The sequence below is a fragment of the Pelecanus crispus genome, chromosome 1, assembly GCF_030463565.1.
Source record: "Pelecanus crispus isolate bPelCri1 chromosome 1, bPelCri1.pri, whole genome shotgun sequence".
Taxonomy (NCBI): Eukaryota; Metazoa; Chordata; class Aves; order Pelecaniformes; family Pelecanidae; genus Pelecanus; species Pelecanus crispus.
The window spans coordinates 206,753,813-206,769,698 of record NC_134643.1 but is presented as its reverse complement, the minus strand read 5'-3'; the positions used below and the strand labels follow the sequence as shown (position 1 = coordinate 206,769,698).

At 46.1% G+C, this 15,886-nt stretch overlaps 1 protein-coding gene across 1 annotated transcript in view; it reads right to left on the bottom strand.

Moving 5' to 3' along the window:
* XPO4 (exportin 4) overlaps positions 1–12,662 on the bottom strand; it is a 79,799-nt gene extending 67,137 nt beyond the window's left edge. Inside the window, exon 1 of the mRNA XM_075719625.1 lies at positions 12,585–12,662. Coding sequence (XP_075575740.1) covers positions 12,585–12,662 — 78 coding nt within the window. The remainder of the gene's footprint in view (positions 1–12,584) is intronic.
* Between the last annotated feature and the right edge of the window lie 3,224 nt (positions 12,663–15,886).

Here is a 15,886-nt window from a genome sequence, read left to right as displayed (position 1 = left end):
TGTACTTTCAAAATGGCACAGCCTAAAACACCTACATTTATTAATGGCTTTTAGCTGTTAGCACATTAACATAAACTTACAGACAGACACAAGTAAAATACACATGGAAACACAATACCTGAATCATGTAAGCAAACAGAAATGTAACTACAGGGAACATGACATCAAGATTTAGCAAAAAAAGAACAACAGAATAGAGGCCAGAGGAGGAAGCTCATCACCTAAGCCAGCCTGCAGGATAACGAAGCCAAGAGGAATTGCGAAACTGAAAATGATTTTGTAAAGCGAGCAACTTCTTTCACTCAAAACCAGGCAAAATTCTGGACTTTCACTGAACACCTAGAAAAAGTTCCTCTCCCTAACATTTTGTCCATTACCGGGAAATAGCAAAAATGTATCTAGAATTGTATAGACTTGAGAAGGTAGGATGTCATTTACTTTTACCTTGTTTCACTAATTTGTTCTGCTCTTGCAGATACAGCCTGAATCACATTACCAAAGAAGTTACATCTCTGTATTCATCTTCCAATATACAAAGGAGCAGAGACACAATACGTGTTTCGAGAGATCCTCTTCTAAAAAGCACTTCTTTTGTGAAGAAAATTATTTTTTATTCCACATACACATATTTTGGGGCTTTGTTTAGAAGAGGCAATTTTTAAGACTCCCTTAAAGTTAAGTGCCCGAGTTCACTCTAAGAACCTGCACAAATTAGCTAAGTTTCAAGCTCTGAACAGTCACAGGGCTCCACATACTTACTGAAAAACTATTGTGAAGAAATGCGGTCATAATGATATATTTTATTCTTAGCAATGTTAGAGGAAATGTTATTGTAACATGAACAGGAGAATAGCTCCAGAAACAATATTGTCCTTTCTCTTGATATTAGAATTTAATACTTATATATTCCCTGCTAAACAATTCATTATCCCGCAGCTACCCAACATCTGTTCTTAATCACACTTAAAACAACCTCGCAAAATAAAGGCTTTGCAGCTAAACCTCCCTAATTCTCTCAGGAAGAAGCATGTTTGGTTTTTGGGCTGGGCTTCTGTTGTTGTTGTTGGCAGGTAAGGAAAGCGCTATTCATGTTTTCTTCACCAGAGAGGAGTTTACATGTTTTGTAAACCTATTCGCACATTTTCTCAATAAACATGCAAGACTTCAGCCATCTGGAAAGCTACCAAAAAACCATGGTTGATAGAAAAGTCAAATAGCAGCAACATTATTAGCAAAGCAAATAGTAGAAGTCAGTGACTGAAGAGATGATAGAGCTCAGCTAAATGTGAATGGTTAAGACCTTAACGAAAAAAATCCTCAAAACTATGGCCAGTGCAGAAAACACCCAAAGCTCTGTTTGCACAGAAGATCAGTGAAGTTTTAAAGTAATGCTTTTCAGCCACCGCTTTAAAACCACACAAACTCAGCTTTAAGGCACCTAATATCAAACCAGCATCTGTAGCTGCAAGGGGAAACACATTTTTCCCCCTCCAGGGCTGCAGTCCTGTTGCAACAGATACACAGATCCGGTCTCCCATTTGGGGATCCCCAGTTACTGCATACGCATATATACATATAGATGCCGTGGAGGAGTCCTCATGAATCTACCAGTGGCAAGTGTGTAACATGTAGCTTTAAGACAATGGGTGTAAGAGGAAACTAACTGAACTATAAGGTGAAAGCCAGAGCAGGCATGCAGGGTCCGCCAGCACCAGCGATGCCCGGGTAAAGTCATGACAAGACAAATGAGGAACTGACTGAAGGGCCCATGTGACGCCAAGACCATGGATGCAAGCCCAAGCTCTGGGAGATCAAGTCTGGGGAAGTTCATTGCAAAACCCTGAAGACCACCTATTTGCAGAGCCAGACAAAAATCAGCAAAAAGAGAAGAGGACCGTGCCTTCGCTGCGTGCCCAAGGCATAGAAGCTTTACATGTAGGTCCTGGTCCAGAGAGGACCCCGGATTGATGACGCTTGCCCCCACATTACTGGCATGGGAACCCTCCCCCGTCCCCAGCCAGGCGGTGCATGGAGGTGTGACTTCTCTTGTGCTGCCATGGGACAGAAAGGTGGCAGTTCTGCAGTAACTCATCAGCGAGTGCGTAAATGAGCCAGCGGGGTTTGTGTTCGTACAACTGTTTCTGCTGTTGTGTTAGCTTTGATACCGTTTGCATATCATCACTAATGCCACAATTAACAATAGTTGGAATACTGTTCTATAATAATAAAGGACGGTATAACTCAATGTTGGTTGTCATCCAATTGCACCACTGATCTCTGTACAAACCGATGCTTAAGTCCCAGAGCCACGATGCCCTGTGGCACCGGCCAACATAGTACACCCAACGACTGGATTTTCAGACTCTGTGTTAATGATGCTGCAACCTGTTTTGTGAATTCTACGAACCGCCCCTGCCCTCCTCCATTTTGCTCCCTTTGTTGGAGCTCCCTTTGTGGCCAGGATATTTACTTGTGATATGAAGGAGTCGAATTCCAAGTCCTTCCAAAGCAGACTGAAGAACAGATTGAACATGGCTCAACTGCCTCTTGGTGTCTTAAAAGCTATCATTACCCCCCATTTCTGAAAAACTGGAAATACAAAGTCAAAGAATATACCACCTGCTCCAGTACAGCCTTAATGCCATACTACAGTAACTCCCCAAGAACACCAGCACACTAAGCATCACAGTCCACTCTTGCCAAGAAAACAAAATACTTCAGTGAGGTACACAAAAAGACAAGTATCATGTAACTTTTCTGCAGCTCTTCCCATGAACAGATTTAAAAACACATTTGTGAAGGATGCTGGTATTACTCTTTTCCTTTGTCACAAGAGGATCCTGGTCTCGGTTTAATAGTAAAGAACAGGGGCTGCCTCTCCAGAACTCCAAGGCTGTGGTTCCCAAAGAGGCAAAGCAGTGATGGAGACCCTTCTCCTCTCCTTCCAACCATGCTAATTCCTCTTCACTCCTAGATGCCCGTTATTAACATTATCATGTGCTAGCTTTGGCAACTGGCATGCCCTTCCGTGAGCCAGTCCAGCTCACTAAAGCAGCAGATAATCAATCCAGCAAAAAGACAAGTAATGGTTTTCCTCAGTCACTCACTGCTAGGCTGGTTTAGGCTTCTGTGAAAACACAGCCTATGTCTGCATCATGCTTACAAGCCTGGGACTGCAGATGTTCATCACCTTGGCCAAGCCTTTTGAAATCCCAGGGACCACCATCATAAACAGTAAAATTCCATGGCAAACCACCTTTATGCACTTCAATTTGTGGCTGTGAAATCAATAATTATACAAACCCTTCAAGAGACCCTGGCATAACGCTTATTTTCAACACTACTACAGCTGTGCCTCTACCACTTTGCACAGCTGCACGTAACACAGCTGGACTACATGAGAATAAATACTGAAATTAATAACTTCAGCACAAACAATGATATATCTTTAGCCTTTCTTCATATTCATATGTAGTTGCCAAGCCACTCTCCATGATATTTGAAAAGCCATGGCAGTCAGGTGAAGTCCCTGCTGACTGGAAAAAGGGGAATGTTGTGCCCATTTTTAAAAAGGGAAGAAAGGAGGACCCTGAGAACTACCGACCTGTCAGCCTCACCTCTGTGCCTGGGAAGATCATGGAACAGATCCTCCTAGAAGATATGCTCAAGCACATGGAGGACAGGGAGGTGATTCGAGACAGCCAGCATGGATTCACCAAGGGCAAGTCCTGCCTGACCAAACTAGTGGCTTTCTATGAAGGAGTGACTGCATCAGTGGACAAGGGAAAAGCAACGGATGTCATCTATTTGGACTTCTGTAAAGCCTTTGACACGGTCCCCCACAACATCCTTCTCTCTAAATTCGGGAGATATGGATTTGATGGGTGGACTGTTTGGTGGATAAGGAATTAGCTGGATGGTCGCGGTCAACAGCTCAATGTCCAAATGGAGACTGGTGACAAATGGAGTCCCTCAGGGGTCCGTACTGGGACCAGTGCTGTTTAATATCCTCATCAATGACATAGACAGTGGGATTGAGTGCACCCTCAGCAAGTTTGCAGACGACACCAAGCTGAGTGGTGCAGATGACACACCAGGAGGATGAGATGTCATCCAAAGGGACCTGGACAAGCTGGAGAGGTGGGCCTCTGTGAACCTCATGAGGTTCAACAAGGCCAAGTGCAAGGTCCTGCACCTGGGATGGGGCAACCCCCAGTATCAATACAGGCTGGGGGATGAAGGGATTGCGAGCAGCCCTGCGGAGAAGGACTTGGGGGTACTGGTGGGTGAAAAGCTGGACGTGAGCCAGCAATGTGCATTTGCAGCCCAGAAAGCCAACCGTATCCTGGGCTGCATCAAAAGCAGCGTGGCCAGCAGGTCGAGGGAGGGGATTCTGCCCCTCTGCTCTGCTCTGGTGAGACCTCACCTGCAGTGCTGCGTCCAGCTCTGGAGCCCTCAGCACAAGAAGGACATGGACCTGCTGGAGCGGGTCCAGAGGAGGGACACCAAAATGATCCGAGGGCTGGAGCACCTCTCCTATGAGGCCAGGCTGAAAGAGTTGGGATTGTTCAGCCTAGAGAAGAGAAGGCTGCGAGGAGACCTTATTGCGGCCTTCCAGTACTTAAAGGGGGCCTATAGGAAAGATGGGGAGAATCTTTTTAACAAGGCCTGTTGTGACAGGACAAGGAGTAATGGACTTAAACTAAAGAAGAATAGATTTAGGCTGGATATAAGGAAGAAATTTATTTACAATGAGGGTGGTGAAGCACTGGAACAGGTTGCCCAGAGAGGTGGTAGAGGCCCCATCCCTGGCAACATTCAAGGTGAGGTTGGATGGGGCTCTGAGCAACCTGATCTGGTTAAAGCTGTCCCTGCTCACTGCAGGGGGGTTGGACTAGATGACCTCTAAAGGTCCCTTCCAACACAAAGCATTCTATGATTCTATGATATTCACTTTCATAGTTCTGTAAATTTTTAATTTGGTAGGTACCACTAAACTAACTTATCTGACTTCTAGAGCAACAAAGGCAATAAAACTTCATTCACTTGCTCCTATATTAATCCAAGTAACTTTAAGTATATTTTCCATTAAAAAAAAAAAGAAATCAGTCTTGATCTGAAGATAAAGTGAATTATATCTGCTACTTCCTAGTGATTTAACAACATAATTTGACCAAAGTTTCTTTTAGGAGCACAGGCAAGCTTTTTCATCTCAGTCAAGGTAGCAAAATTCTTTATAAAGCAACATCATAAAAATTACCAGAATTAAAAAAAACTTTTCCTCTTGCATCTACTTCCCAATCCAGTTCACCATGCAGCCACTCAGGCGGGTGTGCTACCACTCTATGTTTTGGTAGAGCCAAAGACAGCGCCGTACAGCTGCCACTCATCATTAAGTCTCAGAAGTAGGAAAGTTTGGGGTTCTCCTTTTTGGAAGGCAGGGAAGGGAAAGAATAGGGACTATTTAAAACATATCCTCTTGCCAGTTTTCCCCCATTTCTTAAACTTGAAACTTAAGTTTGAACAACTACTCCTTATTCAACAGTATGTTTTAGACAGACTTTAAAGGGATGAAAAAGAACTGAAGACCCACATCAATGTCTCCTACAGCTCAGATATGTCACCCTCCCTTCTACGCTGCATCTCTCAGTATGTATGTGGTGGTTTTATGCCACTCATACACCTCACTACGCATCAAAATTGCTCCAAATGTTACCGCATTCCCTTTACCAGGTCAAAGTCCCAACACAGGCATCCGTTCTACTTTCTTTTGCTCTGGGGAAGCCAAGGAAACCTGGAAAGCAGGAAAGGAGGTAGATACAAAGACTGCATTTCCCCCTGGTAAAACAGAAAAGGACATGATCATCAAAATCCAGAATTCCACCCCTACACCAAGCCAGAACACAGAAGTGGAGACCTTATGCATACCTAACCCAGACATACTTTTTAGTATCCAAACAGTGTTAGAAATTTATGAAAAGGAATATATTACTTAGCTGCTTGTAACAGCATCAGCTCAACTTAATAATCAAGAGATTTCTTCTACCCTTCCATAGGGAAAGCTGTTAATTAACTAATGAACACAGATTAGCATAACAACGATAAGACTCTTAGGAAGCAGGTTAAAGGGAAGACAGCAGTAGCTAGTGCCTGAAGAAGAATTATCCAGATGGAGTTACAGACTAATGAAGCTCCCCAGCAGACAAATCTAGGAACACACACACACAGTATTTTCATTGATGACTCAGAACAAAATACAGAAATATGCCAATGCAACAGTGACATGTCAAATGAGTGTGAAATATCGTCTTGATTCAAAGATGAATACTCCCTCTGTGAAACAATCAGGAGAAATAAACCCTAACTGTGAAGAATCCCATTTCGCTAGACTTTCATTTCATCAGATGCTATGTTTGCTTTTCACAGATATCACAATCTGTATCAGTCCTCATATTCCTATTCTCAACTCCTCACCCTCAGTACTGTGCGCTTCGGGAATGCTCCATGCACATTAGTTCTCAGCTCCCAGGGGAGTTTCATTAACATGCTGCACACTGCACATACTTATCTCCCAAGCTGTAATCTGAACCGTGTGCCTGTAAAATGCACCAACCATACCAGTTCTTAAGCAAAAAGGAGGAAAAACTATACATACACATGTTGGACTAAGTAACTTACTACTGCTCCAGAAAAAGATCTGGACTGCTTGGGCATAGTCCTCTGAAAATATCATCTTGCTGCTCTGAATTAATAATGAAAAGCACAGTGTTAAGTACTATTATGAAAGGAATACAGAAGAGTACCAAAAATTTGCAACCATCTAAAACCCTTATGTACCCACATCACAAAAGAATGCAGTTCTGGTCAGTTCATGTCAAAAACGGTATCATAAATCTAAAAAGCTACAGAGGAGTACAGGGATGATTAGATATATGGGGAATCTCCCACACGAAAAAGTGATATGACCCTTCAGTTTAGCTAACAGATAACTGGAGGACACAATATGATAGAGAGCTATAAAAATCACAAAGGATACCGTAGAAGAAAAATCAGAACAATGATCGGGTACTTCTCGTAATTCAAGAATGAATGAAATTATCAAATAGCAGACTACTCTCAAATAACATAATGTTGGGGTTTTTTCCCCCCCAAACACCTGTGAAACTCATTACTACCAGACAAGTATAATACAACAACTAAGAAAATAAAAAATATAGATGCATTCCAGAAACAACTGGACACATTCATGGAAGGAAAGTTGATCAACAGTCATTATTAAACACAATGATACTACCTTGAGCTCTTCAAATTGCTAATTCAAATAAGGTAAAGTATATACTAGTGAAAGGATTATCCTTAGTTTTTAGACCCTTTCTCTAAAGCAGCAGCTAGAGGCCATCACTGGAAACAGAACTCAGCTGGGCAGATGTTTAGTCTAATCCAGCCACAATATAGCACACATCCAGCTTGTTTTGCTGGGTGATGACTTGGAGGACTTCAACTCATCTCAGCATGGGAATGATTCACTTGTCTGATTTCCCCCAACTGGTAACCTGTCATAACAAAATCAGAGCTAGTCCATCTCTTCCTTTCACCCTTACTATTAGTCATGCTTCACAGTCTGAAAAAAAAAACCTGCCCAGCAATGAAGACAGGCTGCAATGAGAAACTGAACTTCCTCATGGAAGGGGGATTGTCATGGTCCTGAACTCTAAGAAAGGCAAGTCAAAAAAGCCAACCACACAAATTATTGGGGTAGATGATATAAACAATTTGTTCTTGGATTTTAAGGATACTAATATGTTCCCTCACACTCTTATTCTATAAGTTTATTTCAACACCTGAAAGAGATGTTTGTATGACCAGTGTCAGACTACCCAACTTTAGCCTGAAAACCTCCCTCAGAAGGGCAGAATAAGCCACAAACTAAGTAGTACCCCAAGAAGACAGTAATGTATGAATCCCTCACCACCCGCAAAACAGACCACAGCGAAACAAGAACAGTTAAAATTTTAAAGAAGGGAATTCTGCAAAAGCCTTTGCTCCACTGTCCTTGAGCCTGTTAATGCTACCCAGACCCATACTACATAAAATAGCTTAGGATGACAGAGACCTCTGGACCTCACTTTGCTTAATCTCCTGCCCAAAAGAGAACTCATTTCAAAGTTAGATCAGGTTGTTCAGGGCCACGTTCATTCAAGTTTTAAATATCTCCAAAGATGGGAGGTCCCATAGCCACACTTAGTGTGAATTTTTTTTTTTTTTTTTTGCCTTCTCTCCAGCTGGAATTTCCCTTTCTGAAACTTGTAACCTCTTGGCTTTTCACTGCACACTTCTGAGAAAAGTCTGGCATTTCTAATATCAAGACAGTCTGAATTAGCAAGTAAACTGTACAGTGAATAAATATGATAAAGTTGAGCCGACCTGACACCTCACCATTGCTAACAGGGGCAGACCAGTTCTGTACATGTCCAACAATCTAATTTCAGCCCCCCTGTGCTAGCTCTGTGACTTAAATGGCTGCACAGATAGCCAATTTGTCTTGCTAACTTGACAGAAATCCATTCCCTTGTTTAATTCTTATGTCATCTCAGCAATATTAATATGTTCAGCACAGGGTCACAAGGGAGAAAGCGGAGCTGCAGGTAGGAACAGAGCACCCCTTTTTGGAGAGGGGTGGGGGGAACAAGCTATAACTTGTGAATTTAGATTTACATGTCACAGAACATCACATGCAAAAAAAAATTTCAGCCTGCTTTAATAAACCCCCAGCAATAACTAAGCAGTCTTACACATGCTTCCTACTTCATTCTCTCACCTATGGGATGACATTTACATTTCTTTCCTTAATAATACAACCTATGTCTTCTCTCATCCACAAAGACAACTATTAAAACAGTGCTTAACTGATACTAATTATATTCAGCATTAATTACCACCTAGGCTAAGCAGAACATAATAGATAGGAACAATACACATTTGGTTAGGGGATGCCATGCCATGCCAGTTGGAAATGGAGGAGCAGTAAATTCATTTGGTTCATACAGATGCTGGTGTATGGTCTTCACCGAGCCAAAGTCACACAGGTCAAAGGCGTACATCACCCTACAGCACCGAATGACTGCACAGCATTTTACATTTTAAGTTACAAGGCACTGCGGGGACTTTACTTCAAGTAAACACCATTAGATTTGTTGGAAAGGAATTAAACACCCAAAAAGCACGTACTTTTTAATATAACACATACTCTTACACACACCAAAGAAAATTGTCACAGGACCAGTGTTCAAAGTCATATTTGGCAGGTAATGACAACTCAAACTTCATCTTTTATAACAACTCTTCAACTTACACCAAATGTCAATCATTTTCCAAACCAAACCTTTTGAATGTGGGCTACCTAGAACCTGCTGAAAGGTGTTATTGGTAACAAAGCAAAAGCATTTCTATGCAGCTGTAAAGGAGCTTGGTAAGAGAACAGATTGAATCTTTCCAGTTTTCATACACTGCACGCCATGGTTTGCAAAGTCCATAAAGATCAGCAATTTATGAGATCGGAACTAACGTATCTCTTATCTGACATATAAAAAGTAGTTTTTCCAAAGGAAAACTCAACTAATCCAGAGCAATAAAAAAATAAAATTAAAAAAAAAAAACTATGAAAAAGATTAGCAAAGATTATTATCAATTATTATCAAAGATTGAGAGAGCTCATGGTAATCCATACTTACCCTGAAGGAAAGTTAATTAAACACATTCAGGTTTTTTTATTAGCATGTCTGAATTTCTCTAGTCCATTATTCTCCCCAAGGCTCAGTATTCCAGTTTGAAATCAAGCCAAGTATCACATAAACCATCACCACTCCCTACTCCATCCTCAGATACATTGCACCACCTTTGATGCCTCCCTAGCCAACTGTATTTTGCACGGATTGCCACTGCCTCAGCTGCCACAAGAAAACCTTGCTGAATCCCTCCACCACTCCCTGCCCAGTTAAAATTTACTACCATCTATTGTCAGACCATTCACCGCTTTGCCCTTTCCCATCGCTTCACGTATGGCTCCACTGCAAGGTGCCAGCCTCTACTCACGACCTCCATTACCAGTACCAGGTTCACCACTCTCCCAAGTCCTCAGATCTTTACATAAATACCTTTCTAAATGATCCCAACCAGTGTGCCTGATCAGTTCACACCTCCCAAATGCCATGCACAGTTACTTCTTGCCCTCATCCTCAAGTAGACATTTTACCAGACTTTACCAAACAGTGTAGTCCTCTGGCTAAATTAAATTAAGATCATCACTGTCCAGGTGCAGTCCTGGAACACAGTTCAGCCCTTGTTTTTCCACAGTTGCTAGTGAGAAAGAACAGAAGCAGAGCGCATAACCATTTCAGTCCCTGTGGTCTCACATCCACCTTTGTAAAGCAGCATACATGGTGAGGTGCGCTCCTCCTCTCCTTCATCACTCCAGAGACCTGATGATTTTTGAGAAGAAACACAGAGCAATAACCCTAAGCAGTTCTCCCAGCTCTTCTAGAGCCAAACCTGCTTCAAGCCCGATTCTGGGTCCTTCTCACAGATAGCTTTAGTAAATATCTCTGTTTTATGCAGCTTCCTCAGGAAGAGCCATCTAACTAATTCTTGTCAGTTCAATGTTGTCTATGAGACTTCCAAGAGCAGCTGTGGAAAAGAAAAAAGAAGAAAAAGCTAATGGCTGCAACAAGTCAGCTTGCATACCGTCAGAGGCTGGAGGGAGAGAGGAAGCTAGAAATTCAGCAAGGTTCCTAACAACCATGCGCTTACAGACCCGAGACTTAGCTTTATGCCAAGTTTAGCACCTATTCTTCAACAGAAGCACAAGCATTACCATAAAAGGCTTGCATCTTTTCACTGTATTAACTCCACGTTAAGTTGCATTTCCCTCTCTGTGGCAGCAGGGCTAGGCTAGGGAAACTATGCCAACACAAGGAACATTAAGTTTTCTAGCACAGATGCAAAACTTTGGACACGCCACTCCATGTGCTATCAGTTTGAGACCAAAAACTACCTAACCACCAGCTTCCTTCCACACACGTGTTCTGTCTCATAATAATACTTATTACGTATTTCCCCTACGCAGTCAAACGCTTCTGGTAAATACAGCAACTGCGATATTTTTAAAACCGAGATACACAGATATTATGAGAACGTCCAATAATCGACACGATTATGTTTTGCAAAGGCACACATGAATCAAAAGCAACTCAAAGCTTAAAATGCATCACTGTTTGCATACTTGGAGAAGTTTTTTTCTTAAAGGATTAGTGCTTGTTGCTAAGCTATCTGCCTTTACTTTCCTGGTCGGAAACACAGTCAACATTTTTCAGGCTCTGATTTCACAAGGAGTAACACATGAGTATTCTGGTGAGCACACCTGTGAGTAAAGCTAATCGCCTGTTGCTTTACAGTCAGGCTGCTTCAGGTAGATGTTAAACTCGCAATCATTCAGGCTCTGGTTATTGATCAATTATAGATACCAGGCAAACTTTGCTACTATTTGCTCGGTTCTTTTGCAATCCCTTTAATATCTCGACTTACAAACTTTATTTCTGTCGGGACATTTTGGTAAGATAAATTTCGCGGGGAAGGCTTTAAGCTAGCCGTTTTTAGAAGGCCTGCAAGTTGAGACCTGTAAACGGCACAGGCCAATATACAGCTTTTCATTCAAAGGAACAAAACACTTTCGCATCGACGCGCGACTCGGATGCTTTAACATCGACAGTCGCCAGAGCCATTTAGCTCCGTCGCAATTCTGATCTTGGCCGCGTGGACTTTCTTTGGCACGCAACGCTGGAGAGTAACACACGACACAATCACAGCCCGCACGAGGAGTCGGCTGGCAGCGAAACGTCAGGGCGCCGAGCCCCGCCAGCCGCCTGCGCTTCAGCGCGGCAGCACGGCGAGCCCCGGGCTGCTCCCCGCTCCTCCACCGAAAGGAAAACTCTGGAAAGGAGCGGCGCTCAGCCCGCCGCCGCCGCACGGCTGAGCTCGCCCCCACGCTGCCGACGGTGCCCCAGCGCCCGCCGCGGGCCGGGGACCCGGCGCGACCTCCCGCCCCGCCGCCGCCCCGGGAGGCACCGCGGGGCGCCGGCCCCCGCCGCCGGGAGGGAGAGCCGCTCGCCGGCAACTTCGGCGCGGGTTTCCGCGGCGGACAATGGCGGCGCGGGGGCTCGGGACGGGTGACCCCGCCGGGGCGGGGGAGCTCGGGGCGCGGGCAGCGTGCCCGGGGCGGAGGAGAGCGGGCGGCACATGGAGGACCGGCGCGGCGGGGGCCGAGCCCGGCTGCGGGGCGACAGGGACGAGCCGGTGCGGCGGCGGCCGCCCGCGGAGAGGGGGTGCGGGGAGGCGGCCGGGGAGCGGGAGGGGGCGGCGGGGCGCCGCGCCCCGGCGGGCTGCGCCCCGAGCCCCGCGCCTGAGGGGCGAGAGCGGCGGGAGGCGCGGCGGGAGCGGAGGCGGGGGGGGAGGGGGGGGAGGGGTCCGGCGCGGGCGCCCCCGCCGCGAGGCGCCGCTCCGGGCGCGGCGCGTGCCGCCGCCCGCCTCACCATCAGCACTTTGGCCGCGTTCTCCAGCTGGGCGATCACCTCGGGGGCCCCCCCCGCCGCCGCGGCCGCCGCCATCATGGTCTCTCTTCAATGACGCGCCATGCGCTGCATTCTGGGACGAGGCGGCCGCGCAGCCAATCCCGGGCGCGGCGCGGCGCGGCCCAGCCCGGCCCGGCCCCGGCGCGGAGGCGAAGCGGCGGCGCCGCCGCAGCGTGACCGCCGGCCGCCAGCCAGGGGGGCTGCGCGGCGCCGCCGGAGACAGCCCCCAGCCCTGCGCGCCGCGCACCTTCCTCCCCTCCCTCCCTCCCCGCCCGCCTCCGGGGCGGGCCCGGCGCAGGCGGCGGGACCTGCGGAGCCCCGGGGCGGGGCGGGGCCCGCCGCCGCCCGCCGCCGGTTCGAGGCCGCCGCACCTGCCGGGCCACGCGTGCGGGCGGAGGAGCGCTGCCAGGCCTCCCGGGCCGGCCGGGGGCGGCCGGCTGAGGTGGCCGGGTCGGGAGGGCAGGGCCAGACCGCAGCGTGAGCCTGGTTTGGGCCCCGGCCGCTTCGGTCGCGTTTCGCAGTGCGTACCGGTGAGCTCCGGTGTTAGCGAGGCCGCGGGCGTTAGCTGCGTGCGGTTCCGTGTGTTTAGCGGTGCTTGCAGATTTTTCGTGGGACGAGAAGGACTCGTTTTTAAAACACAGCTTAGAAAGTGGCGGGGGGTCGAGAAAGTGGCCAGCGTCTTTCCAAATGGAACTGCTTTACGGCAGACAAAAAAACCAGCTAAGGTTTAAAACAGATCCAAAATAAGATTTTTTTTTTTTCCACGTAACTCCATCTGGAGCTCACTTCACGTTATTGGATGTGAGTTACAAGACAGCGTCACCTCTGAAAAATATGCTGGAGAGAACGTTGTACGCCTGTAGAAGCGAAAGGTCTCGGATTGTGCCTTCACTGGCGTTTCGTTTTCGTTTAGGAGTTTGCCTTTTAAACAAATCTAATGGTTTGCACTTCAGTTTGCAGACATGGAGCTTTGATACCTTTAGATGAAGCTAAATTGGAAGATCTGCAACTGCCAAGGAATGAATGTTCAGTGCATAGGACCAGGCCAGATCTTCAGAGTACGTCCCTCACAGTGCGGACCACGGAGCAGCATCGTCTGTTTTGTTCCCCAGATCCTGCTAGATCACTCTACTCTTAACAGCAGTCAGGTGTTTCCAACCATATAGCTCCCATCATTCCAACCTTGAGGAGACATTAGCTGACCTCTAGTGCTGAACTTACAGTAAGTTTGGAACATATCAGCTAACTGAGCAGGCTGATATGAGTCTTGAATGCTCACAGACTGTTCACATAAACTGAGTGTAAATGTGCAATATTTCCATATAGGTGATACAATGTAATAGCCAAAGGCAGAAGAAAGGATCAAGGAAATGGGATGACAGCAAGAAATACAACTTTGCTATTCAAAAGAAGAATGCAAGTATTTTTCTCCCAAGAAATGACAGCTTTCAGTGCGGAAGGGGAATGGCAGTGCTTGCTACTAGACAAGATTAAAAGTAGCAATAGAACCATGTAAAAGATGGATGCTAAAACATTAAATGTATTTCAGGGTAACATTTAACTTCACAGTTTAAGAATGCGGGGAGATCAGCAGGGCTGCACTGAAGGGAGACCTGAGTATAAGGAAAATTGAACCAACAGTCAGAGATGGAGGAGTTTGAAGGCAGTGAAAGCGTGACAACACACTGAAGTCCTGAAGGGTGTTTATTGGGCAAACAGTGCAATCTACAATTGAGTCTTACTCTGAAGGACAGCAAAACAAGAGCTAAAGACTGAGAAGTTTGAGTACGAAGTGGTAATGTCAAAAAAACCTGAAGAGTATGAAATAAGCTATCTTAAAGAATTCTGTGTTCAGTAAAGGACTACTTCAGTTGAGTATTTCTATACCTCTAGCTTGTATTCAAAATGAGATTCTTCAGCAACTTCTTCAGCATGCTCAAAGGTCCTTCGTGTGTTCAGCAGCACACTTGAATAGCCATGGGAGCAATAGAAATACAATAATATTCAGGTTGGGTGGCTCAAGAAGTCTCTAGACCAACCTTCTGCTTCTTCAACCCTCTGACCAAGTTGCTTAGGGCTTTGTCCAGCAGGGTCTTGAAAACCTCCAAGAGTGGAGAGTGCACAGCTTATCTGGGCAACCTATACCAATACTTGATTGTTGTCGCGGTGAAGTTTTTTTCCCCTTAAATCAGAACCTCCCCATGTGACTGTTGCCTCTTACCCTGCTGCCATGCACCTCAGTAAACAGTTTTGCTCCATTTTCTTGATGTTCTCAGGTACTGGAAGGAAGCTCTTGGGTTCCCCCTTCAAGCCTTCTGACTGAATGCAGTTCCCTCAGCCTCTCCTCGGAAGGCATGTGCTCCCACCCCCTCACCATCTTGATTGCCCTCAGCTGCACTCACTGCAATTTGTCAACTTCTTTCTCATCCTGGAGGGGGCCCAAAGCATGATGTGGTTTTCCAGACATGATCTAACAAGTACTGAGTAAAGAGGACTATTGTCTTGATTTACTGGCTTCATGCCTGTAAAAACAACCTAGTATGTCTTTATAAAGGTAGGCTTGCTCACTTCTGTGGCATTCGCCTCACTTATGTTTAGCCTGGTATCCGTCAGGGCCAAGTAAAGCGCACAACTAGGCCTTAATTGCCCTGACATGGGCCTTAATTGCCCTGACACCCTCACCTGGGACTTTGGCATGTGCAGTACTGTAGGTTTACCTGTGCCAAGTCCTGTCTCCTGTTGTCTTGGCTTATCAGTTGGTCTTCCTCGATGGACCGATGTATATAGCTTTGCCTCCAACCCTTTCTCCTGTGTGGACCTTGTCTCTGACTCTGTCTTCTGCTGTTCCTGGCTGGACTTTCTGGCTGGACCCTGGACCTGACTCATTATCTCGCCTTGTCTTGGACTCTCAGGAAGACCTGTCACCAACGCAGCCCTGCCCCAAGTCCTATGGAACTGCACCCTGGTTGGTGAGGGCACCACTGCCCTGCCTGTCCTGTGGTCAGCCTCGGACCCAGCTTACCCACCCTCATGGAGTGGCCCTGCTCCTGTTGTCCGTGGCACGGTCCACCAGGACCTCCAGATTCCTTTTTCAGTCAGTCCTCAGTCTATGGTGCTGTGGTGGTTATTCCATCTCAGATAAGGTAGACACCTTAGGATCCATCCGTCAGTTCCCTGAATAGGCATAGTGGTTTGATTAATCTGTGTCTTTCCCTTCTTCTTTTGAAGTTGTCTGTCTATTTGAACATACTTAAAAGTAGCAT